The sequence below is a fragment of the Betta splendens genome, chromosome 4 (genome assembly GCF_900634795.4).
Source record: "Betta splendens chromosome 4, fBetSpl5.4, whole genome shotgun sequence".
NCBI lineage: Eukaryota > Metazoa > Chordata > Actinopteri > Anabantiformes > Osphronemidae > Betta > Betta splendens.
Genome location: NC_040884.2, coordinates 9,308,982 through 9,333,920, shown reverse-complemented (window position 1 = coordinate 9,333,920; position 24,939 = coordinate 9,308,982). Strand labels below are relative to the sequence as shown.

The following is a 24,939-nucleotide window of genomic DNA, read 5'->3' as shown; positions in this document are numbered from 1 at the left end:
AGTGCAGAAAGAGTGACCTCACTTGGAGCAGGCCATGGATGATTGTTTAAAGCCCAGTGTACACTGAGGATTTATAGGCTAGCGCGTTGAAGCTGTTTGAAACGGTCTTTTGACACCAGTGGTCTTAGGAAGTTTATTGGCGTTGCTTTGACTGCAGGTGGACAATGATGCACATTTTACGTACAAACACGATTAAAGCATTTCATAGCAAGTGTACTTTTCATTTTATTGAAGTGAATTCATAGAGAACAGATACGTGAGCGACAAAACACTGATGGAATATTTCAACTGAAAAAGGCAACATGAATTATCAAGAAAAATCTAGCAACAGTGGGGGGGGGCATTGAACAGTATTAAAAAGACAAGACCGGTTAGGAGTGCACGGTGGAACCCATCAACCAGGAACCAGGTTCAATGAAATGATAGATCTGGAGCAGCCAAATGAAATTTACCACAGGCAACGTGGACACACTTTCCACTCAAGTGTCTCTCAGCACTTTGCACAAGTGTAACTTCTGACACGCTGTGGCGTCACAGAGCACAGTCTTCACATCAAACATGTTTCTTCACCTCTTACAGTGAAACGCTTTAAAACAGACCGACTGTGGCACAGAACACAGACTGGAGCATCGGGGCTCCTTCGTACGCAAGACCTACAAATACATTGGCAAAAACGCTTTGCTGTGGTTTAAATGATTCTATCGTCCATTAATGATAGTTGAGTCTTACAAAACAAGATGCTGCATAGCGTCTTAAGGTGTAGCATGAAAATGTATGTACAATAATGAGCTTCCCAATTATTGTAAACACATAAGAGAAAGCTAAAAATGTAACATACTGTGGTGCATACATCATATTTACACAATATCCTTATTAACTTGTCATTTTTGTGATCTTGTGACCTCTGAACATTTTTCACTAACATTTACTGACCAACAGGGTACAGACAAACTACTGTACGTCAGTCCAGCTACGTCTCCCGATCAGCCCTGACTTCCTGTTAGACACGAAAATCAACATTTTACTCAGAATCGTGTCAAACGTAAAACATAAAACAGATGTGCTGAACCTGTAGGATACATTACGTATTGTTATCTAGCATTGTTAGCAGTGACAGAAGAATTTCGGATGGTCAATCTGTTAGGGGCCCTCCAGATTCTCCGCGGCTGAGGACGCTGTGAGGGCACTCGTCTCATTTCTTTCTGACCGATCAGACCAGCCATGAATCAGTCAAGCTCGGGGCAGGTCGTGCTCGTGGTCTTCGGAGCACGGCTGCTGCATCTGCACCACCACAGTCTCCACGGTGTCCTCCTCCCCGCTGTCGCTGCTGTCCAGCTCGTCGTCCTCGTACTCCGAGGACTCCTGGTCCTGCTCCGAGCGCGACGCCCCGGACATGGTGCCGAAGGAGTGGGCGCTGGTGGAGGCCAGCGAGCGCAGCAGCGGGGTGCTCTCCGACACCTCCTCGTTCTCCTCAGGGCTGCTGTCCCCCTCCTCGGAGTCGGAGTCGGAGTCGCCCTGCGAGGGGACCACCTTCTGCTTGCACACCGGGCACGTCTTCTTAGTCTTGGTCAGCCAGGGGTCCACACACTTACTGTGGTAGGCTGTGAACCACGACAAGGTTAGTGCTCCGGACTGAGGAGCAATCCCACACTTTGTTTCAGTATTAACCACAGTCATAAAACACATTCAAATCACAACTGCACACACACACTCACAACACAGGATTTGCTGGTTGTCTTTGTGTAACTTGGGTTGGAGATTACCAAGCCATTCACAATTTGGGGACTTTTTATAAATTGAAAAGTTTCCCCATTAATCATAGTCCAGTACAAGATGAAAATGACGTCACTCTGGCGTTTGTTTCAGATTTTCTCATACTGAAACGTCCACACTCACCGTGAGAACATGGCAGGACTCGGAGTTTGTCTCCTTCTTCGTATTCATCCAGGCAGATGGCGCAGACATCGTAGCTGTCGCCTGGGCCAAGAAGACGGAAAGAATTAGTGTAGCTGATCTGAACCGAACAGAATGCGATTCAATGATTAATCATCGCACTTTGCCAGTGGAAACGCACATGACGATACAGATGTAAATCCAGTTATTTCTGCAACTATGGCAGGACTTCAACCACCAACCTGCCATGGTGATTTCTGATATTTAAGAAGCTAAACAGAGTTTAACCAGTCCAGGCATTTTGCCAACCTTTGCATCACTCATCACTTTGACCAAATTATTTTCCTCTACACACCCTCCAAATTATGTGCTGTGACATGGAGTTCTATCACACTTAACAGTGGCCTAATATCTTCAATGTTACAACAAGGATGGTTGTGACCGTGCAGCCAGCGTAGGTCCGGTGTGTTTGTATTGTCTGAAGATGATTAACAGCAGGTGGGGCCAAGATGTGTCAAGAGCTCCAGCTGCCTCATGATTCCCATTTCCTCAAATTCTTCATCTCATTTCCAAAATAAAGTATGTTCCTACCAACCCCCATCTAGTCGGTGGCCTGCAGGCAGAGTCGCTCAGCAGCCAGTGCTGCATTTCCTGATGTTGGAGGAGGAGCAACGTCTCTCTGTGCACTAAAAGCTCAGGAATTTATCAACGCACTCCCTTTGAATACCACAGCGGTCTTCTCCTTTTCCTTCCCTTCCTCTTCCCCAGGCTGGGCTGCAGGGAGGCGGAGGCTCTGGTCCGGTGTGTTTATGTAAGCTCTAAATGAGCATGTTTTCCCCGACTAGGCTGTGTGTGTCCGTGCCAAGGCTGCATGTGACCGTATAAGGATGGGGAGTCACACAAATCACGGCCTCCCTCCCTCTCGGCTCCCTTTTCATTTTCTCGCGGAGCATCAGCAACTTTGAACCTCCAGCTGATACTTCCAGCTTCGCTCCATCTCCCTCCTCACACGTTCAGTTCCACTTTTTCCCCCCTAAACGACCACCTTCGCCCACCGACATCCCTCCTTTCCTTCTGGCGTTACTCCAGAGCGACCTCCATCTTTTCCTCTCTTTGTCACTCTCCCAGCCAGGCCAGCGTTGGAGCTGGCGTGAGGGAAGGGGAACGTTTACACAGGCATGGACTCTGTATACACTCAGGAAATGCTCAACTGTGGCACCAAACTATTCTGAGTGAAGCACAGAAAGCCTTAAGACAATGAACCAGGGAGGATATCATTTGATTCATATGTAAGATGTTACAATCAGAGTTTTAATCCTCTGTTTTTAACACAATCTGTAAACGTACATTTTTTAGTGTAGTGCGACGCACAACACTTGTAGATACTAACATTCTAATACTAGTGAAACAAGCGGGGCTCCTGTGTGAGAAACCTGCAGTGCTCTGCAGCAGACCGTCATTCACAGTCTGGCCTGGTCATCCCTCGCTGGGGAACACTTTCCTTCACTTGTGCTGATCAAAGTGCTTCGCTCCTCATTTCCAAAAGCTCCTGCCACAGGCCGGCTGTGTTACATCGTTGCTGCGCACATATTAACATACAACAACGTAGGTTTTCATCTCATATCAAGACCAATATTGTGTGCTCAGTTAAACTTTGCCTCTGACTTCTTTAGATGCTAAAATGTTATTAGCAGCATCCATGTTTTTCAGAAACTGGGAATTCCCTATATTTTATTTTTGGACCAGTAGCACATCTTAGACGGGCTCGTGAGCCAGTGTAGCTTTTTCATTAATCAGCCGGCCTGGCAGCATTCCTCGCTCTCAGAGGAACAACGTTGTCCTACTGAACTCCGGATGAGCAGTGACTGTGTGTAGCAGGGAAGGAGTGAATGACCGATGGAGGAGGAACATAAAAAAACACACACACACAATAAAATGCTTCTGGTTGAGCCGACCAGACAAGAGCGGTGGCAGCGAGCACTCGTCTGTGCTGACATCAACATGCCTCACACACGGACGGCTGAGATACTGCAGCTGCTCTGTTCTGTGTGTGTGTGTGTGTGTTTGTGTGTGTGTGTGTGTGTGTGTGTGTGTGTGTGTGTGTGTGTGTGTGTGTGTGTGTGTGTGTGTGTGTGTGTGTGTGTGTGTGCTTCCCGCCTATGGCTTGGAGGAAGACAGCAGAGGGGAGGGGTGGACCGGCTCGTCAGACTCGGGGAGGGATCAGACTGCAGGTCAGGGGTCGGCAGGGAGGTCCAGAGCCTCTCAGCTGAGGGTTCCCCTTCACATCCCCACTTCACTGTGTGCGCGCCCAGGTGCACGAGTTCACTATTCAAGTAAAAGACAGTTACTGGCAGAACTTGGCACCACAGGCCCAGATCTCACTGTCAAGCATCAGGCGTATGGCCTAAGTGGGGATGACGCAAGGCTCTGCAATAAAACCAGAGCGTAAATCAAGCTTAGTGGCAGAGCGGCGCTGCACGCTGACAACCGTGGCCGATGCCATTACATAATCCTGTACATTGACACGGATCGCTGCAGATATGTTCCAGTGCTGCTGGCCAGACTGGTATTGTGCAGCAATTACATGGGTAGCGTGCTTTTCATTAGGCCATTGTGCACCATTAGGACAGACTCCCTTTATGTTGTCTACTCTTTGCTTCAGCCAGACCTCCATTTCCATATATGCAAGTGTGACATTATTCAATATCCAACGTCCCCACATCTGACCTAATTCTACACCAGAATTGTCAGCTGACTAGCTGCAACATTAATAAAACCAAACTAGCCAATAGCGACAGAGGAGCGACATGTATGAGATGGACTGGTAAAAAGAAAGAATCGATAACTCTTTCTGCCACAGGGACGTAGAGAGATGATGGATTCAGTCGGATAATGTCAGTGTGAGCTCCTCTGCCAGGGAAGGTAGATGGTGGGCAGACACACTCGTCAGCACAAAGGCATCCTGCCAGCACAGCAGCAGCTTAGGCTGTGGCTCATCAGCTGGTTAACATCTTCTCAAAATGACTTCACTCGCTAAGAAGCGAACATAAACATCGCGCTGCATTTCTAAACGCTCCCGCCTCCGATTCACACTAACGCAGCACAGATAAAAAGCCAGCTTTGGTCCCTGTAGTGCCTCAGTATCATCTGAAACATACAGCACTTCTATTTAACACAAAGGGGTCCTGAAATACATGTAAACTTCACAAATGCCACGCTAGACGTTCATGATCTTTCACCAAAGACAGTGCCTTTAAATGTTTAAAGCAACGACAGCATCACAGAGTTCCTGCTCACTATAGCGTCATCTGTTTAAAGCCCCCGGAGTCTAAGCTCAGCATTATCAACCGTAGCGGAGGCCAAGGGTGACATTAGGCATCCTTCCCACTCACATAAACAGGTTCCGACACCCTGTCCAAAAACTTCAGTGTGAGACATGGAAAAGCAGCCCACAGTGCTTTAAAGTTCAGGCAGGAATTGAGGTACACTGTGCTGATAGCAGCCCCACCACCCCAGTACAGCGTTATCATGCTTTATGTGACTACATATGACCTGTTAACAGAGGTCCAGGCCCACTGATGCCAGGTTGTCCTGTTATGGTGATCCCATGCTCAAACCAGGCCACCCACTCTCTCGCCAAGCTAGCATTGCTACAGAGGGTTGTGCCTAAAATGTGATTAGGTGGAGATTCGGTTTCCCCTTCCTGTGTCGCCGAGTGCTCTGACTCAGCTGAGACGAGCGCAGACGCCGCCCCGGAGGCCGTTTCCTGGATATCTGAACTCCCTGCTCCGGTCAAGGTCGACTGTAGCAGCGCCTGCTGGAAACCCTGAGTCAGACTGGGTGCTGCTCACAGACACGAGCAGCAGAGCGCATGAACCACAGAGAGCGATGTGACCAAAACAGCTATCTGAGCAACGCATGCTTTTAGCAGCGTTGCATCCGCATCTGTTCCTGCCAGGCGGGGAGGAGCAGCCTCGCTCATAACCCCGTCAATTAGCAGCTTTGCAAGGGGGCTACTTATTATACGCCACCCGTAGACTATAAAGCTGCCTGGTGTTTCCCTCTGCACAGCTGATGGTACTCAGGGGATTTCCAGTCTGCAGAACACAGCTGCTGGAGGAAACACGGCCACCACAAAAACAAAAGAAAAAGTAAATACACGGACAAAATTAGCTTGACCGTAGCAAAAAGGATTTGCATTGCAAAACAAAGCTATAGCCAGGCTGACCCTTGTAGCAAGCACGGGGAGGAAGCCAGGAGCAGAACCTGTAGGTTTCAAATTCACACAAAGATACGGCAAAGCCTCCATGAACCACTCATCTCACTTATTTTACTCTGTCCCCAGAACCACATGACACCTACTGTGGGGGGGTCACATGTCATCCAAAATACACTCAGCTTTTTATATGACTCAAACTACATTCCAACCCATCGTGTGTCCGGTCTCAACAGAGAGAAGCCCTAATCAGCCACAGAGGGCTTTGTGGAAAAAAAAATCAAGTCCACATTAATCGGATTAACTCAAAGGTGCAGGACTTGAGGAAGGAATGATGTGTCGTAACGCTGTGATGACATCTCTCTCATGGACTGAGTCATGTGAGTAAAAGCAAAATAACATCAATAATGACTCTAGAGGTCAAAGGTTAGACGACAGAATCAGCTGAAAGTTAGGTTCGATACATTCACTGTGCTGCAACACAGTGTTTATATAAATGTCAGGTATTGAAGCACTCATAAAATTCTTTCTTACTGAATTTCCTTCAGGAGACGTTTATTCTGGCTATAAATGACTAATATTGCAACATTACCGTCTTTCGTACCTTTTTTGAACTTGTGAATTGGAAGCTTCTTGAGCTGATCCTTGCGCAGGCGGCTCCTGCGCGCCCTGTGTCGATCCTGCACAAATTTGGTGATCTAGTCATAGCGGAGAAAAGAAAATCCATCACCATCCTCAAAGGAACACAGAACAAAATCGACACATACACACATCTTTGTGGTCCAGGTGCTGAATCCAAAAAAATGTAACTGTGATTTCGCTCTCCCATGCAACACTGTTAAATCAGGACAATGCCAGACAGGAAGCTGATGGCGAGCTGGTGTGGACTTGTAACAAGCACAGACACCTGAAGTAACAGCCGGCGTTTTCCTGCTTTAGTTTTTAAGTTCAGAACTAAAATAAACCACTACTGCACCTACCATGAAAACAACTATGAGGATGAGGCAGATTCCCACAATGATGAGGAAGGGGATCAGGTAGTACTCCAGCGGCAGGCTGAAGTCTGGCATCAGGACCACATGTCCCCTGAAAGACGCAGAGCATGTGTCAGGTGATGAAAGCATCCTAAACATTGTGTGACAGTGACCGACACAGTTCGTCAGCTCACACGCCGTGCGACGGTCACGTTCACATTCCTCTTTAAATATAATGGCATTTTACACCGTTAATTACTGGGCCCTGCAGCTCTGCTCCAGTCAGATTTGCAGTGTTGCTAATTTGGTCCACAAAGTCTTAGTCTAACAGACACGTCAACTGATTTAAAATGAGAAAAATGTACTTTAATACTGGGAAACATTCCTAACTCTCATTCCTGACAGACGTTTCATTAGCAGATTATCTGTTAAAGCCCTGAACCAAACATGTGTTACTACATAAGAAGGTTTGAGTGCAGACTTACCCCTTATCATAAGCATAGTCCTCCTTCAGAGAGTTGGCCGTCTCCTCACCCACAAACACAGAGGGGATGTCTATCTGCTTCATGATGTCCACTGAAAAGGAACACAATAAAACAAAAAGTTCATTTTAACACCCGACTTCATAGAGCAATTACGAAATGTATAGTTCCAGTCTGGTGTTGATGGTTTGTTGGTGTGAACCCACCACTAATAGCAATAATAATAATAATAATAATAATATAGATTCACTGTAGGAGAGTGATGTGGTCTACAGGCCATCACATCCTTCAGTACATGGTAATTCCTATAGATCATGCTCATACTTCATAATACAGTTAAAGACGATGTCTTGTGCATATTTACCTGAACAACACCTGTGTTGGATGTTTGCTACACAGAAGAGAGGGAGGTGGTGATAACTTACGATCGTTGGATCCCATGCTGATTAAGTCATCAGAGTCCACGTTGTGAACAATGGCTGCCTTGTACCCGGCCTTCTGGGCATTGAGGACCTGTGAGCAGACAACATATTTGTGGCTCGGTTCTTATACACGTCCACACAGGTGCAAACCACCTCCTCAGTAGGCTATTACTACAGCTGGACTAAAACAGCTCTAAGTGGAGGCGTTTATCTTGATGACAGGCGTTGTGTGTCAGGTAATGTGAACAAATCTAATTTCCACCGTCTCACGCAGCAGCATCGAACCACATTAAACATGATGCAGAAGTGAAAGTGAGGTCCGATTCCGCTTTTTAGGGTTTTAGCCTAGTGAGGTCGAGTCCGGGGTCAAATGATCATCCATGTGCACTCAAACGCATCCTGTTCCCTGTTCAAAGACATTGTCTGTTGCCGATTTAAAAGGAGACTGCTTATATTTCTCATACTAAGCAATATTGGGCATTAATGTCTCAATAAGATGTTTGTAAATTTTCATGCCAAGAAGCCCCACAGATCGTCCACACTGCCCTTCTCAACGTGTGCATTTCCAGCCCCCTGGTGGAAAACGCTCTTTTAGGGGTCTCTGTCGCACGTGAAGTTGATCGCCACGCCTCTTTCCAGAGATGCGCATGATGTCATACAGTAGGGGTCAGAGGTCACAGCATCCAGCTTGCCGACGCCTGGCTAAAGCTAGCGGATATCGCTTTAAAAACAAACTATTAGCAAACAAAAACAGATTTTAAAGGATTTCAGATTCCCAAGAATCGTTTAAACCTCACTAATTCTGAGCCTGCTGATGTAAATGAACATCATAAAACATTATAAAGCCACTGCAGCTTCCAAGAGGCCCCAGGGAGTACAGTATGTATGTTTTCCCTTAATCCTCAGCTGATAATGCTTTTACAACTTCCTGGAAACGTTAACACAGTAAAAGAATAAAAAGGGACACTCCTGAGCAGCAGAGGGCCATGTGTGCTGCTGCATGGCTGCAGGGGAAACCGACGGAATGAGGATCCTCCATCTGTGGGGCTGTTTTTGTGGCTCTGACACACTACAGAGGCTTGAGCATCCTGTACAGCCATTGTTGTGGCTGATGCCTCAGCAGATGTGGCGGAGGAAATAGGATGTGAGAAAATAATCCTGGAATGAATCATTACGTGCTCTCGCACAGAGAGGTGGTGGTGCTGCTCCGTCATGGCAGCGCCGCTAAAGCTCAGCGTGTCCAAGCTTAACAATATACAGAATTAATGGACTCCAACAGCCTCTAGACAACAACGTTTCATCACCAACGAAACAAACTGACGCAGGAGACGTATCATTAGTCAACTAACGCTTGGCAAATCTTGTTCCCCCAATAACAAGTACTTTTTATTGGTCTAAAAAATACTGAAATACAGGCCATGTTTCATTTGAGAGGCTACATTTTGTTCACACACACGCACAATAGCATGGCTCCTGAAAAGCACGGGACGTCACAGCGTAACGAAACCAAGGGCCATTTCTTCCCTTGACTTCACTACCTGAACCCACTGCAGGAAAACTGATGTGGCTCATTAGTCAGCGCATGTGCCACCCTCCCGTGGTAGATTAACGACGGTGACGTGCAGGCGGTGCCGGAAGAAGGAGCGAGAGAAACGCCGGCCGAGTCAAACGACGCCAGGCCGCTGACGCTAACCTCGCCGCTGACGCTAACCTCGCCGCTGTGCATTAAACTGCACGAGGACCTGCACTTGGACCTATTGTGGCCTGCGTGTAGATGCAGCCCTCCTTTGGCGGTGCCCTGTCACTGTAATTTTATGCGCAGGCATACGTGAAGCAGCGCGTATGGCAGCCGCAGTGCTCAGAGCCCATGTGTTTGCCTGTGAGGGAGTATTGTGTGGAGGTATCAATGGCTGCTGTGTGCACTTAGAAGCAGGCCGTCTGGACGAGCGACGCACAAAGTGACAACTTTGGGAACGTGCACGTGCTTTGAGGAAGGAGAGAGAGAGAGAGAGAGACGGAGGCTGATTTACATTCTTCCTGAGAAGGCCGTGACAATCAGCGGATTGTCTTTACGTCTGCGCGTTTTTACAGAACCTGCATTAGAAGTGAATGCACTGTGCTGCACAGCGTGCAGTAGGTGATGAAACGCGTCATGGTGTTTACTACTGCCACAGTAACAGAGCGAGACTTGTGCTCGGTGTCGTGTAAGGGATCTGCAGTGAAAGTAAGAAGCCATGATGGCTGTAGTCTGTCTAGATGGCAGCGTGTGCTGCACTCAGTTTTACTGGGATCTGCAGAGGAATTCAACCTCTGCTGTTGGCTCACCCCTGTGTTTGCATGGGCAGAGATAAGGACATTCAAAGCATTCCTGAGACTGAACGGAGGGAGGAAGCAGGAGAGTGCGACAGAAAAGGAGAGCAAGAGAACGGGGAAAAATGAGATGTGGGGAAAAAGAAAAATCAATAATGCAGAAAGGGATGTGCTGACTGACCCCCATGGTTTCTATTGGGGCAGTACAGATAGAAGGCTTGTTTAGAAACACGAGAGAAAGATTTTCCTTCCATTAAAATCAACTTAAAGTTATATTTTGCGCTCAGAGAAGAGGAATTGTCAATCAGCTTCACCTGCTTTGGTGCTAATGAACGTGACAATGGAGATGGAAAAGCAAGACAGCCTCCAAAATGGGAACAATAGCAGTGTGGCGTTCATGGATTTCATCCTCAGAGCTGTTGTAAAAGGCTCAGCTTCATGTTCCTGGGTGACTGACACCACCAAACCCCCTGAACACAGTCCAAATCAGCGCCTACGGGACATTTTGTACCAGTAAACGTCAGAATGTCATTCTGTTCTGAATAAATTAGACATTTTAAACGTGTAGACTGTCACATCTTCATCAAGGTCAGACCAGCTGCTGTGTATTGTTCCTATGAAGTGAAAAAGTAAAAGAGAAAACTAAGAAGCAAAGTGCCTTTCTCAAGGACATCTTCACATCTGCTGTGACTTGACTCCACAAATCCTCCACCCAATCGTTCAACAGATCATTTTTCCCAAGTTTCATGTTTATTTATCTTTATTCATTATTATACCGACCAATTAAGGAGATCAAAAAGGAGGTTGTTTGTCATAAGCTTTTGAAGATGTTAAAACACACAGTGACCTCATTAAAGCTCAGTTCCAATCAACACTGACTGATATAATTAATTGGGTAATGATAGTCATTACTAACCTATGTAAACAATTCAATGTGTGGTTTTTGTGGCGGTACGTTCAGTGTTGTTGATCTTCAAGAAATATCTGGAGTGTCTTCTGAGACAAATAGCTTTTCACTCTAAAGCAAGTCCTTAATAACAAAATCCTTTTTTTAAATAATATCTACTCTTAACCAACATGTGTTTTCTCAGACTCACATACTGGAGATGGTAAAAACTAAATCCAAGTCACAAACACGTAGAAAAGCAGCGTGAGCTGCGTGAAGCGCCCCGTGACCACAGGCCGTGTTTGTGTCAGGCAGCTTCCTGTGCTGAATGTGAAACACACAGGCCTCCACTCACTGTAAAATGAAGAAACGGTATTTCGAGGTACTTTTCCACTACAGGTCACCGCAGGCCTAATATTTGTGTGCCTGTTTGTGTGTGTGCACATACTTAAGTGTGCAGTTCCCACTGGTCACAGATGACTGGAAGTGTGTAAATGGTGGAGCACCTGGAGCAGCCGCGCTCCCTCTCGGCTGGACTTTTCTATCAGAGAGCCACAAAAAGCAAAAGCCTCTGTATTTGAGTCTGGCTGCTTTGTAGAGGTGTTTCTCCACCATAACCAATTAAGAACTCACCATTTACCAGTTAGATACGCTAGATATAATCATGTTCTGACTAAGATGGGAATAAAACAAACCTCGGCACACATCTCCATATAGAAATCGGATAATGTGGACAGTGATGCTGATGGCTTCACTATTTCACGCTGCATCAACTCAGGGACTGACTGTGTCAATAATTACTAAATCTTGGCCTGTGTGTGGGAGTATGTGCTGCCACTGCATCTCCGCACAGGGTTTTGCAGCTCAGACACATTCACTTCTCCTTTGCACATCCCTCTTCCTCGTCTTTATTCTTTGATCCAACATCCTCGTTGCCATTTCATCTATTTTCCTATGCATTTTCGTGCAATCTCAGCCATCAGAGTGGACCAGTACAGAACTTGCTGCAGTCGCTGGCCTGCGTTTGCATAGAGCAGTCTTGACCTCAGCTTTGTGTAAATGAGACCAGGCAGCACACCACAGTTTTCACATGTCGCTGAAAGCAAGTGTTGCCTAAATGTGAAGCTGTCACATTTAGGCACCAGTGCAGCCAGTCAGAGGAAAGCGTGTCTCCATCAGCACCTGGGCCCGGTCATCATTCACTACCAGGTTAGCCACGTTAGCCATTACAATTTGACCTTGATCTGTTAATTCTTCCAAGGTCAAGTTGGACTTGTTGTCCTGGCAACATATGCTCAAAGTCAAATGCACTCCTGAGCAGGTTTAGTAAACAAGACAACCTCTGAGGTGCCCTTAGCTCTGCCGGTAGTGGAAGAATGGACAGATAAGAAAAAGTTCAGGCTCTTCCACTGTTTCACTTTGTCCTAAACTAAATTAGATGCAATAGGACCTCCAATCACCTCCTCCTCCCTCATGACATAGGAGTGATTTAGCCTCGGGTTTCCTCAACCCATCGTTTTTCTCCTCCCATCCTTTCTCTTCATCAGACCCTTCCTCTTCCTCATTTCTCTAAAATTAACCCCCTCCTCATCCCTTCTCCCTGCCCTCGTTATCTGTTACATCACCCTGACTGCTAACTTCTTCAGAAATCTGTCCTGCCCTTCTCTGACATCTCCACTACCTCGACCCATTCTTTCACAATCATTCTCTTCCTTCTTTATCTCTCTCTCTTGTGCTTCGATGCTACACAGAGAGGAGCTAGATTTAGTTTCAAGGTCCAGAAAGTCGATTAGATAAAGAATTCAATAAAAGTGCAACCTGCTAGAAGGAGCTGATAACACACCGCAAAGCTTCACTCCACAAACATAAGACGCATCACACAGTTAAAACGGACTATGTGATCTAAAAAAGTGTCTTAGCTTTTAGTGTGTGTTGTAGCCGACTACAACACACACTGATGAGACCAAAACGGAGCAAGTAAACGTCAGTCTTTGCTTGTCTTTAAGTTGGAATTCGTCTTTTTAGGATTTCGAAGGTTATATAAATAAAGCTGTAAAATAGACAGGTTAAAAATAGAAAGTAAAACATAGCCAGATTTGTGCTCTCTGTGAGAACTTTATCGGCATGTTTTGTCTTCTGAGTAGAAGCATTTTAAGTATTCAGAGAAAGAAATCGAAGGCTGATGAGGCAGCACCATGTAAAATGGAGAGAACTTCAGATGGCGATGTTTAATATGTGCACATGTACAGGATGTGTGTGTGTGTGTGTGTGTCATAAAAGTAAAGCTGAGCAGTTTGTTGCCAAAACAAATCGCAGCACAGAACAGGTCAGAAAAACAAGTGCCTCATGAGATACGTTTATTGCCCCCCCCACCTCAGCCTCACACACTCAGGCTAGTCATACATCCAGTCAGCCATAGTCATACCCTGTCATAAGACTGAGTGAGCCTGTGCAAGAAGCTAGATCATTGTTTGAATAGACTGAGGCCTGTGTGTGTGTGTGTGTGTGTGTGTGTGTGTGTGTGTGTGTGTGTGTGTGTGTGTCTCTCTCTTCCTCTCAGGAGCTGAGCTCACCGCAGCTAAAACAGTACAAATGCACATAGAAATGCTTACTGGAAAGCACAAATAGGAAGCAAGGTTAGATGGGAAATTACCAGCCACAAGAACAAATGCCGGGCCGCTTCAGCGGTGGCAGACACACACAAGCAGAGTTTCTGACTTGACGGATTATACTCCTGCCCTCCTAACCTTCACCCGCTCATCGAGCCGTGTTGTCACATATTCAACTTAGATAATAAAAAAAAGTGGAGAGCAAGGAGCCTGGTATGACCACGCCTCAAGATAAGCAGTCAGACTTTAACCCTCATCTCTGTGTCACTTTACTTCTATGGAGTCCAGCACTAACTTGTCATGCACATCACCGCATGCTCTCGAAACCGTCTATTTTCCGCTCCCCAGACCCCAACACATGACTTAATAGGAAGTAAAATGTGTTGGCAAGTCATTACTTCGTATGTTCTACTTATAGGAGAATATAGTTTCACTATGAACAGCAAATCTCAAACACAGTCCCGGCGCCTTAAGCTCCACCTAATGTGAACAAGCTTCCATTTGAGCAGGTCTCTATCTACTTTTCATAATTTAAAACACTCGTTCAGGTTTGTGTTTTGACAATAGGGAAACGCCGTACGCTGCCTACTTTGCGGTAAAATCAACTTATTTCTTCTTCCTTTTTACCCTGCCTCTTGTAAAAGTAGTATTTGAATCCTGATTTTAATATTGTAGTTAAGTGTGACGCACATGTTAATTAATAGACTCCCACATTTTCAGTAGTACAAGTTAGATTTTATTACAGGTGACAGATTGTTATACTTAATAATAATGTAGTACTTGTATAGTTTACATAATATGTTTTTCTTAAAAATATATCATAAGACAACATTTTGTTGAAACATGAAATAACAAAGTTGTCAGGACAACTTTTCTCCTAAGTGTGAAGCCTGATCTGTGCCGTTACCTGGCGTTTACAGCTTCCTGGTGGCACAAAAAGCATTCACACCAAACTGTATATTTAAATCGGAACCAGTCCTTTGGTGTCAGACAGGAAATTTTCCAGGCAAAAGCCTGTCACCTCGGCCAGCAACTAGGATCCTTTCACTATTCTCTAGAATCATACTGCAGACTTTACACAGTCCTTTTCATGGCTGTAGGACCCTTTGATATTTGTACAACTCTAACACTATTATGAATGTGTTTCAATACAGGCAGTTTTATTAAAATCCAACTTAACAGTCCTCTATGTAAACATACAGCAAATATAGTCACGCATGAAGTAACAGGTGGTAAAGAAATGAAGCTCATAGAACCGATGTTTACAGAAGATACACAAACTGAAAAAAGAGACGGCCACAAAGAGAGAGACTGACAAAGTCATTCAACGAGAGAAAGAGGAGAAAACAACCACATAAGCACATTACATAATAAAAGACATTATGCTTTAATGCATAGACTGTGTGTGTGTGTGCGTCTGTGGGCAGCAGGATACAAGCAACCTCACAACGAACGCAGAGATTCATGAGAGAGAGAGAGAGGAAAAGGGTATTGCATTTCCTGTGCGACCAGAAAGGTTACCAAGAGGCTCCCACCACCTCAAAGAATCCCAGTGAACAGGAAGTGGAACCCTCTCTCCCTCCAGAGACCGACAGCCATGAAGGATCCTTTCTCTCCCACTGTCTCTGAGTGCATGTGCCTAATATCAACACCCCTCCCAATCTCCAAAGCTCACTCTCGACATTCGACCTCCTCTCTGACATGTCTTGTCACACACTTTTTTAGTCAGAATGGAATTTTAAACAGCACACACTCTAGGGGTGGAGGTGCTGACACTTAACGAGAGTTAAGTGTGTGAGCATGCTCTTTATGCCCATTACAGCCACGGATCCATTAGAACGCTGTTGCTTGCTAGATGCTAATCGCTTAGCGCTATAGGGGAGGCTGTGGAGGCGATGGGGGGGGGGGCGCACACACACACGCACACACACCAAATGCCTTGTGTCAGTCAAGATGGAATCTATTATTCCTTTGTTTCCCTGCAGCTTCTGGGGGGAACTGAGCCCCACTAAGAGAGAGGAGGAAGTGAAGTGTGTGTAAGACTGAGATGAAGGCTTACACCAAAAAGAGCATGTGAGAGAGACGATTGAACAACAGAAAGGATAAGTCGACCACCAGCACAAGAGTTCTTTACTACAGTAAAGAAACTATACAAAGGCTTGTTGATTTTTCTCAAGGCCCTGGACAGGATATAACTTGATGCCACTTACATCTTAATTCCTTGACCAATACAGAAGTTAGTACCTTTATAGCAGACGACCCATTTTTCCTTTAGTAACAAAAAGTCAGAGGTTCAGAATGTCATGGTAAAGTAGCGTGTATATGTTGTGTGTCTGTCTGACACAGAGCTATGTGAACAGAGCCTGGTTACACTCCAGCATGAGGAACACCTCACTGCTCTGTCTGTCAACATGTTTCAATGGGTGTGAGAGATGCAGTAAAACCTTATAAGGCTGTACAGTTACTGCTGCTGCAGAGTTAAAATAACAGTAAAACAACGAAATATGAAAACAAAACAAATCTGACTGTAGTAGAGAAATAGACGGGAAATGTGAGAGTGAACGCATGGGTGAGAAACCAAAAAGCTTCAAAGGGAAAAGCTCAGACTAAATAGTCAGAGAGTAAGAGAAGCGTGGATGGAAAAAGGTGGAAGAAAGTATGCCAAGAGGCTGCATGCCTTCCCCGCTTTCACCCCATTACTCATGCCTGCTCTCACTGTCTCAAGCCCGGCTCTATTCTCTCCAACTTACTCTACTTCTCCCCTCTTCTCTCAGGTTTACTTTGTGCCCATGAGCAAACAGCTGAAATACTGAAGAACAGATCTGTTACAGTCATTTAACTGCCTGTATTGTATCAGTGTGCGTTTACGTTTTTAACCCTGGACTCTTCACAATTTTCAACATCTTACAGCCCACTTCAATGACTAAACAAAACTTCTCAAATTGGTAAAAATGTGCAGCTTGAGAGGAGGAAGCAGTAACAGAAGTGGCTGAATAGGACATGATTCCAAAGGAAACCATGGCAAGGGAAATGTACACTTCCTGTTTTCATGTCTCAACCAGTTGATCCAAGAGGTTCAATGAAAACCCACTCAAACAGTGAGCGTACACAACCTGTCAGAGTTTTGGTTAGCCTTATAATTCAACAGCTGCTGAGGACACGCTGGTGTTGCGATGGTTGCTAGAAAACTGTATAAGAACTAAAGGTATGTCAGGGAAACAAGCAAGAGTTCAAAGTGTGAAAAATGCTGCACATAGCAGGAAATCTGGAGCACATACCTCAGACCTAAAACTATGGTGAAAAGTAGAGGCAGCTGGTTCAAGGCTGCTAATTGTATGGAAGAAATGAGTATAACCAATGTACCTTTACGTCAAAGTTGCAGTCAAAACGCTTGATGAGCACAATGAAGGCACCCGTCAAATTGTCCCTCGGAGGGGGCTCGATGGGCTCGCAGGCGTTTTCTGGACGTGCACCAATCAGGAAGCCCTGTGGGAATGACATCAGTGGACACGGTGTGAGAAACAGTGACGTACATCCAAGTTTAAGCAAATGCCATTCATTGGGACACAAACAGGCAATGAGGAGTCAAATGAGGAGTCATCCGTCAAAAGAAGACAAGTAACATGCAAAGACAGAGCTTTCAAGTCTGAAAAGCAGTGAAAGTGAATTAAATCAGCTCATCTACTTTTTAAATTAACGGCCTTAAACTGAAACTTGATTAACATCAATGTTCCTCCGGATCCTATAGGAAATGTATGACTTTAAATGGATTTTCAGGAAAAGAAAAATCAAAACAATAAAAATTTAACGTATCGTATATGCATTGCAGAGCTTCTGCTTATTTATTTGTTTATTTAGTTTTCAATACAAATATCATATCCTGATGTAATAAATGACCAAAATAAGACTCTGTTTCTAAAGAACAGGAGTCTGTCGTCGTCGTCAGGAAACAATCCAACACAAACCGCAGATGAAAAACCAAGACGCTGGAAGCCAGTCCTACTGCAGCCCAGATGTAACACAGGCAAATCAAACATTCATTTAAGCTGGTGGTGCATATATTATTAATACAGACTGTCCCACTGGCATAGAGAATATGACTGAAATACAAGAAATGAGAGCATAAATCCAAGTCAAACTGAATGTGCACTAAATCCCTTACATTTGTGATAGTATTTCTCATAGTTAGAGCTAAAAAACCCTGGACCTTTAATCTCCGATCTTGGTCTCTCTCTCTGCTTCCTGCTGCATTTTCAACAGGAGGTTTGAAGTGACTGATGAGAGAGATAGTGAGAAAAAGAGAGGGCCTGGCAGTGATAAAAGGGAAGGAGAACAAAAGGTAGGAACAGCGAAGAACACAAATATGGAAGCAAAGGGAATCAGATACCTACTAAGCACTGACAAAAAGAAAAACAGAGGAAGCACACGAAGGAAACCATAAATAGAAAGGGAGGCAGACTGATTGTGAGAACAAAGAAGGAGTAAAACAGAAGAAATTATGAAAAGAGAATACACAAGAGATGAGAAGGGTGGGCCCTGATGCCAGTTTCTGAATCTCTACTGCCCTTATGCAAGTGTAACTAACACCATTGTGTGAGTGTGAGTGTGTCTGTGTGTGTAGAACTGAGTGGTAGACAGGAAGTGTGGACTGCTCTGGGACTCTGGGACTCAGCCGCCAGCTTTGACTCTCTGTCTTTCTCTCACTTTCTTGAAGCCAGAGCTATAAAAACCCAGACAGTAAATCAAAGAGAGCCAGGACTTTCACGGATGTTCCCTGAGCAGCTGACTCACTGACATTGGTCCAAAACTGCAGCTGAGCCACTGAACTACATCACAGACCTGAAAACTGCTGACTCCCAATGCAAATCTTGGCAGTCGAAATAAAACAAACGGGATATCTGTGAAGTCTCACATCCCACAGCGCGAGGAGGGACGGGGAATCGCCCGCGGCCTTCGCCACCGTCACCTCTGGGCGACTCCACTGGTGCGGCCCCTGCGCTGCTAAATGACATCACTGTGCCACTGCCTCACATTCCTCCTCCTGACTTTAAAAACAGGGGCAGCAGTGCCCTCTGTTGGGTGGAAAAAGGAAGAGGAAAGACGAGCACCTGGCAGAAGTACACAGTGCAGTAGAGGCAGAGTGAGAAACCGGAAATGAGGAGGGTAAAACTGGGAAACACAGATTAAGAGAAGAAAGGAAATTCCATTTTACACAACAGTGACACCGTCAGCGTTAGCTACCAATGATCAAGATGTCAAAGGTTAAAAAAAACAAACAAAAAAAAACCCCACAGCAAACAAGGACAAAACTAAATATTAGTTTTGATTATTAATTTCTTGTCTGCAGCTGGTTTAAGTTGTCTTAAATTAAACTAGTCTAACAAACAGCTGGGGCTGGCACTAACTCTTCTACAACATTTACTAGGAAGGACAGGGAATTTCGATCGCACAGTGATTATACGCAATGCTGTCAAAAACCTCTCAGCATAGGGCTTGTTTGCAGATTGCTATGGGTCTAGAGATGAAAAGGACTTAATGATACGCTCTAGAATAACTGTGGCTTCCTGTAAGCAGATTAAAGCCTTTGTGATTCCACATTCTGATACAGTCGTTTTTTAAGCCACTTCAAAAGACCCCTCAATATTCAGGACCACAACAGGGAGCAGATAATGCTGCACAAAAGGCTGTTAGATGAGCTTTAGCTTACTTTGCTCATCATTCTAATTAAAGAATGACAGTAAATACATACACCACAAACTCTTTCAGAGGCGTATCCTGCAGCTGCAGTTATCTCTGAAACAATCCAAATAGTCTTAGTCATTTCACAAGAGGTGATCATGTGAATGCACTGCAGGAAACCAAAGAAGAAACAACAACTTCTTCATAGACTTTATAAAGGCTCAGAGCTGATCCTCCTCATTTCTCACTGCACAACCCAACTACACAGACTTTGCAACAAGTGTCTCATCTCAGCTATGAGAGGCCTGTAATTGTGTGGGTTTTTATACGTGCATAGAAATTGAATGAAATGTCAAATAAAGGGGAAACGTTGTTTTAGTTTAAATATTGATATATATATATATTTTTTTTAAATGTCACATTGCCTCGTCTATTGGTTGTACAGACGTCCTGTCTTGAGTCTGATGTAAAAACATCTACCTCTCCTTAATGTTCTCAGAAATGTTCTGCTGCCAGTGTTTGATAAATGTCATCATTTACTGAGCTGTGGAGAAGTGCGATGTGTTGAGTTACAATATCTCAAAGATGATGAATAGGAATTAAGTTCACATGAACCAAGCAGGACATAAACCTTCCTAAACAGAAGGTTCCAGGAGAATGGAAGAAGTTATAGGTGGATGAACCTAAAGCTTGTCTGCATGTCCATAGAGCCAGTGTACACAAGCTTGCTGTACCCCTGAAGCATCTCTGAAGCCCTGGTTGTGTAAGTGGAAACAGGGAAAGCTCTGTTGAAGCCTCGCTCCCTGTGGGGAATCCTACAGGCTGTAGTGGCTTGTGCTGCCTCGTGATGCTGGAGGTTTCCCTGGTGATGTACCAAAACTTGGGAAGTGGGTTCATTACCAAATGCATAAAATAGCAGTTTAAAGATGAACTAAAGATTCTGACTAAAAATTAAGCATGACTTTCATAAGGTGTATCTCTCTCTTTATAGTATAGAACTGTACAAATAAGGCATTTAGGTACAGTAAAGTTAAAAGTTGGTGTTTGTGTCTGATAATATGGGTTTAGGCAACACACAGAAACGTAAGTGCAGCTGAAACTCAAAGCTGGTGTGTGAGACAGCTCTCACAAACTCACTCAGACAGACACCCACACAGTATGCAGCAAATGCGAGGGTAACTTCAGGATGGATGGACTTAATATAGCCCTCGAGGACTAGGGCAGAATGTCTGCAATGCAATCAGCACCATACCTCATACAGACAGCAGCACAGACAGCAGACGTGAATTTAAGACAGAAACCATCCTATTCTCCACTTTCATAACACAAGCTCTTACATAAGACTAATACGCTGGCATACGTACACACTGAGCAACATGACTGAGTGTTATAATCCCCCCTGCTGTTTGCCAGGACTGAGGTCAGATATTATTCTCAGCAAACCACCTTCACCATGACCAATAACGGAAATACACAGAGCATACTGTACTAGAGCTTCTGTAGTTCACAGCTGACTGAAGAGAAGTGAAAAGGTTCTTCTCACTTAATGGCGGAGAAACGGACTAATGTTAAGACAGAGAACACCAGCTCTCCCAACTTTTCACTCATTTAAAATGGGGGGAAACTATCATCCTTTTTAATAGTTTTTGGATAATAAAATTAATTGATTTAAGGAGAGAAATGCAACCTAAAACTAAGAACATGTAACTTTTTTTTTTTTTTTTACACAAAAAACATCTGTGCAATATTGAGCAACACCTGAGCCAACACTTTGTTTCCTGTGTGGCTGTCACGTCATTGTGCAGACACATACATCCTTTAATCTTTGCTCCTGTTCACCGACTCCTGTCCTGCCACAGCATCTAAACTAGGTTGCGGTCTGAACTTTGACCAGGCTTTTCCAAAACCCGACTCTTTTGTTTTTCAGACATTCTAATGTAGACAAACTGGTTTGCATTGAATCATTGTTCTGTTGCACAGCATTGTCTGAGTCATTGCCAAGTGTTTCATAACCTTTTTCCAGTTTGATGTGCAACTTACCTTTTTTATTTTTACATGTTACTTCAAAGAACTTTGCATTGATCAGAGTTTTTAGTACGTTTTTACACACGCACATTAAAAACAACATAAAAGAGGTGCACTGACTTTTGTATGACTGTATAGAATCAGGTATGTGTTGCTGTAATCACCTTTTAAAAAGAGTGGTTTCATTTGTTCTGGCACAACATTGCTTATGTAACTTTATGATTATAATGGGTAGAGGCAAACGGCAGATGACAATACTTTCAAAGTGGCTTCAGCTTTATGGTCTTCAGACTTCCAGATTCCTAAAATATACCATGGGCTCCACTCGTGACAATGCCAAAGCTATGTTGTGGAACTGATACTATGCTGATGCTAAACATAGCTTCCTAAAACCAGTAGTAATTATGGATTTCCACACATACGGGACTTACCTTCCACTTAAACACAAACACATAACAATCCACAAAGCATCCAGCTGCCTTGTGTGCACCAAAAGCTTTGCAGAATAACAACAACTGGGCTCTCGACAGTGAGAAAGACCACAATGACCACTCAGAGAGCAGACATGAATCATCCCTTCTGTTTGGGAGCTTTGTGGATCAACAAGTGTGCTGGGTGGGCAGCAGCATACTGAAAGCTCAGAGCAACGCATGTTACCTCAACTCACGGCACTGACCAGTAATGTATGGGCGGAGTTTTATCACGTGACACAAAACTTTAACATTTAACCTGCAGCTCAGCCAGAATCTTTAAAGTTTACACTTTTTGCAGTAGGCCTGTTAGTTTCACTCACATTCTACTACATAAACTGTATATGTTCATCACATCAATAATCCTGTAATAACAGCATAAACTAAGTGCACCACTCACCTTCAGTCCATCGCTGGGGAGGCGATAACCAAACCGAGCAGGCAGGTCATCAAAGTTCTCAGTTTTGTTGTCAAATGAATACTGAAAAATATTTAGATAGGTTTCATTAGTTTAGATTAGAGGGAACAAAAAAAGTATCATTCTTGAACCAAGTGAGAAATTACCAATTAACAAGAACAACAGTATAGTTCAGTTTTGGCACTGGCAGGATATAACTGTGTTGGAGTTATGCTTTTATTTATATGATATTTTGATGGAAACCTCTACAGTACATATTTAAAAAGGTGAGAATTACTCACAGCAGCAATGTCGGCCTCCACAGGAAGCAGGTTGAGGAAGGCAAAGAGCTGAACGGTAAAAATGGTGTAAATCTGCGTGGCCGACAGCATCAACATTCCCAGAGACAGCAGCATCTTGGCTTCACGTTACAGCACCCAGCTGCTATGCCACTCACTTAGAAACATACACAAACAGACAAACTGGCCCGTGGGGGAACCTCTACACACCGTCTGTGGTCACCACACCTGGAAAAGAGCAGTGATAAAATATTCAATCAAGAAATCATTCTTCAATAGATTAATATTCTCAAAGAAATGTGTAGAAATATTACCAAAAAAGGAATTAAGTACACAGCCTTTGCTAAAGGCTAAAATATATAGTACATATATATACACATATATATATATAGTATGCAAACACAGTCAGCAATGTCTTTTCCTCAACCAAGAGAGAAGTCAAAGTAGGTTATGATTCAGCAAAAAGTCTTCATTTAAGTGTTTACTATCCTTGAGAGAAGATTTTTCACATCTGGCTGTTGGCACCTATCTGAAGAAACAGGTTAGTTGTCAACTAGACTGATGGTTTGATGCTAGTCTCAGATATTGTACTTGTTCTGAGTGGTGCAACAGTGTTCTGCAACAGTGTTCTGCCTAAACCTTCGTGCATCTGGTCTTTCAATCATCTCACTCGACAGGCCCACACCCTCTCTAGGTTAGTGTGAAGTGGAAAACTGGAAAATCTGCAGAACATATAAAAGCACCCGAGAAGAAGTGGAAAACATTACACGGTTCAAAATCCATTTAAGCCAATTCCAGATTTTCCTTTACTCCACCATCATCAGAAACTGATGATGCATAGGGTTGTGTTGTCCTAGTTCACAGGAAAATATTTTAACCACCTCACCACTATCCAAAATTCTTAGGGGACACCCAAAAATAAATAGCAGTGACACTATGAATTAATATTGAACCTTACATGTCAAACACGGGACTCCATGCTACAGTGCTGTTTCTCATTAACATCAAAGAATGAGGTTGCAAGCACTATGAAGTGAAGGAAGCATGTGATCAGGTCAGGGGAAACCAAAAGCTAAAGTCTTGCCAAACTTGAAATGATTAAGCCAACAACACTAAAATCATGTTGTCAAGCAAGAAGTAGAGGGTTACAGATATTACAGAAGAATATCAGGATTACAAAGCATTTATTTGTTGTGCACATTCTAATAAGAAAAGTTTGAGAACAAGCTGTATAAATAATTTTTAAAAAATGTATTTCTTACATTTTTTGTTGAGAATAGTAGTATGAATCTATCAACTAGACCAGGGGTCTTCAACTCCTATTTACTTGAGTTATTATGTTTATTGACATCTTAATATGGCAGACAAAAGGATGTCATAATTACACCTGTCTCTTCTGACAGAAGAAATGTAAATATAGGTGCACACGCCATTTCTTTTGTTTCATTCTGTTTAAACGTGTATATATATTTAAAAAATACATAAAACAAAGATGTACATTTAGCTGAAGTAGCTGTAACAATGATTAAAACAAGGGGAAACAAGTATATGAAAGAAGAAGCGAGAATGATCAGCAAAGACCTGAAGGAAGGGGAAGTAAAAGCAACTTCATTCGTGACAGCAGTAAACATGACTAAAAATCAAATGACAACAATCACGGGAAAGCTGACTGGTGTAATGGTGTAATATGATACCACGGCAAGAACAACTGTGCGTCAAGAAGCAGTGTTCAACTTTAACTAGAAGCCTGAATCCCCATTACTGCTTCGAATTACGCTTTAGCCACGAAATAGTTTCTACTTATACAGCCGCTCCACCTCATCATGCGCGGACCACGGACAATCCACAACAAACTGGACGCTAGCGTTAATGTCACGGACAAGCAGCAGTTATTTTGGGATGCCGTTACACACATAAATAAATCAGAGGTGTGGTGTGGGCACCCTAAAAGGTGTGCAGCTAGCTACAAAAACAAACCGTCCTACAGCAGAGCTAGCTCGATGCTAACGCGGCTAGCTAGCTTGTCGTGGGTATTCGGCGTTACCTTTAATTTCTGCCTGGAGGTCTACGTCGTCCAGGAATGTGGCTGCTGGCAGGCACATCGCTCTCATGCAGCTGTTCTCATACAGGTCGCGTGAAGACACATGTACACGGACGACGAAGCTGACTATACTTCATGCTGTTTGAACGTTGAGTCAGACAGAATGAAAATAAACGTTACAGTTTAATCCTCTACGCTAGCCCAGAGCGCAAACTTCCGCCACATGCGCCCCACCT

The 24,939-nt window shown here is 44.1% G+C and overlaps 1 protein-coding gene across 1 annotated transcript; it reads right to left on the bottom strand.

Annotated features, from left to right (window-relative positions):
- Window positions 1-207: 207 nt before the first annotated feature.
- On the bottom strand, window positions 208-24,939 carry rnf13 (ring finger protein 13). Its single transcript, XM_029146305.3, has 10 exons — window positions 24,707-24,939; window positions 22,666-22,890; window positions 22,367-22,447; window positions 17,156-17,278; window positions 7,991-8,078; window positions 7,569-7,659; window positions 7,090-7,195; window positions 6,714-6,807; window positions 1,897-1,977; window positions 208-1,601 (listed from the first exon to the last, which is right to left on the bottom strand). Exons 2-10 carry the CDS (start codon window positions 22,777-22,779, stop codon window positions 1,231-1,233), a joined length of 1,149 nt encoding a protein of 382 aa, XP_029002138.1. The 5' UTR covers window positions 22,780-22,890; window positions 24,707-24,939; the 3' UTR covers window positions 208-1,230.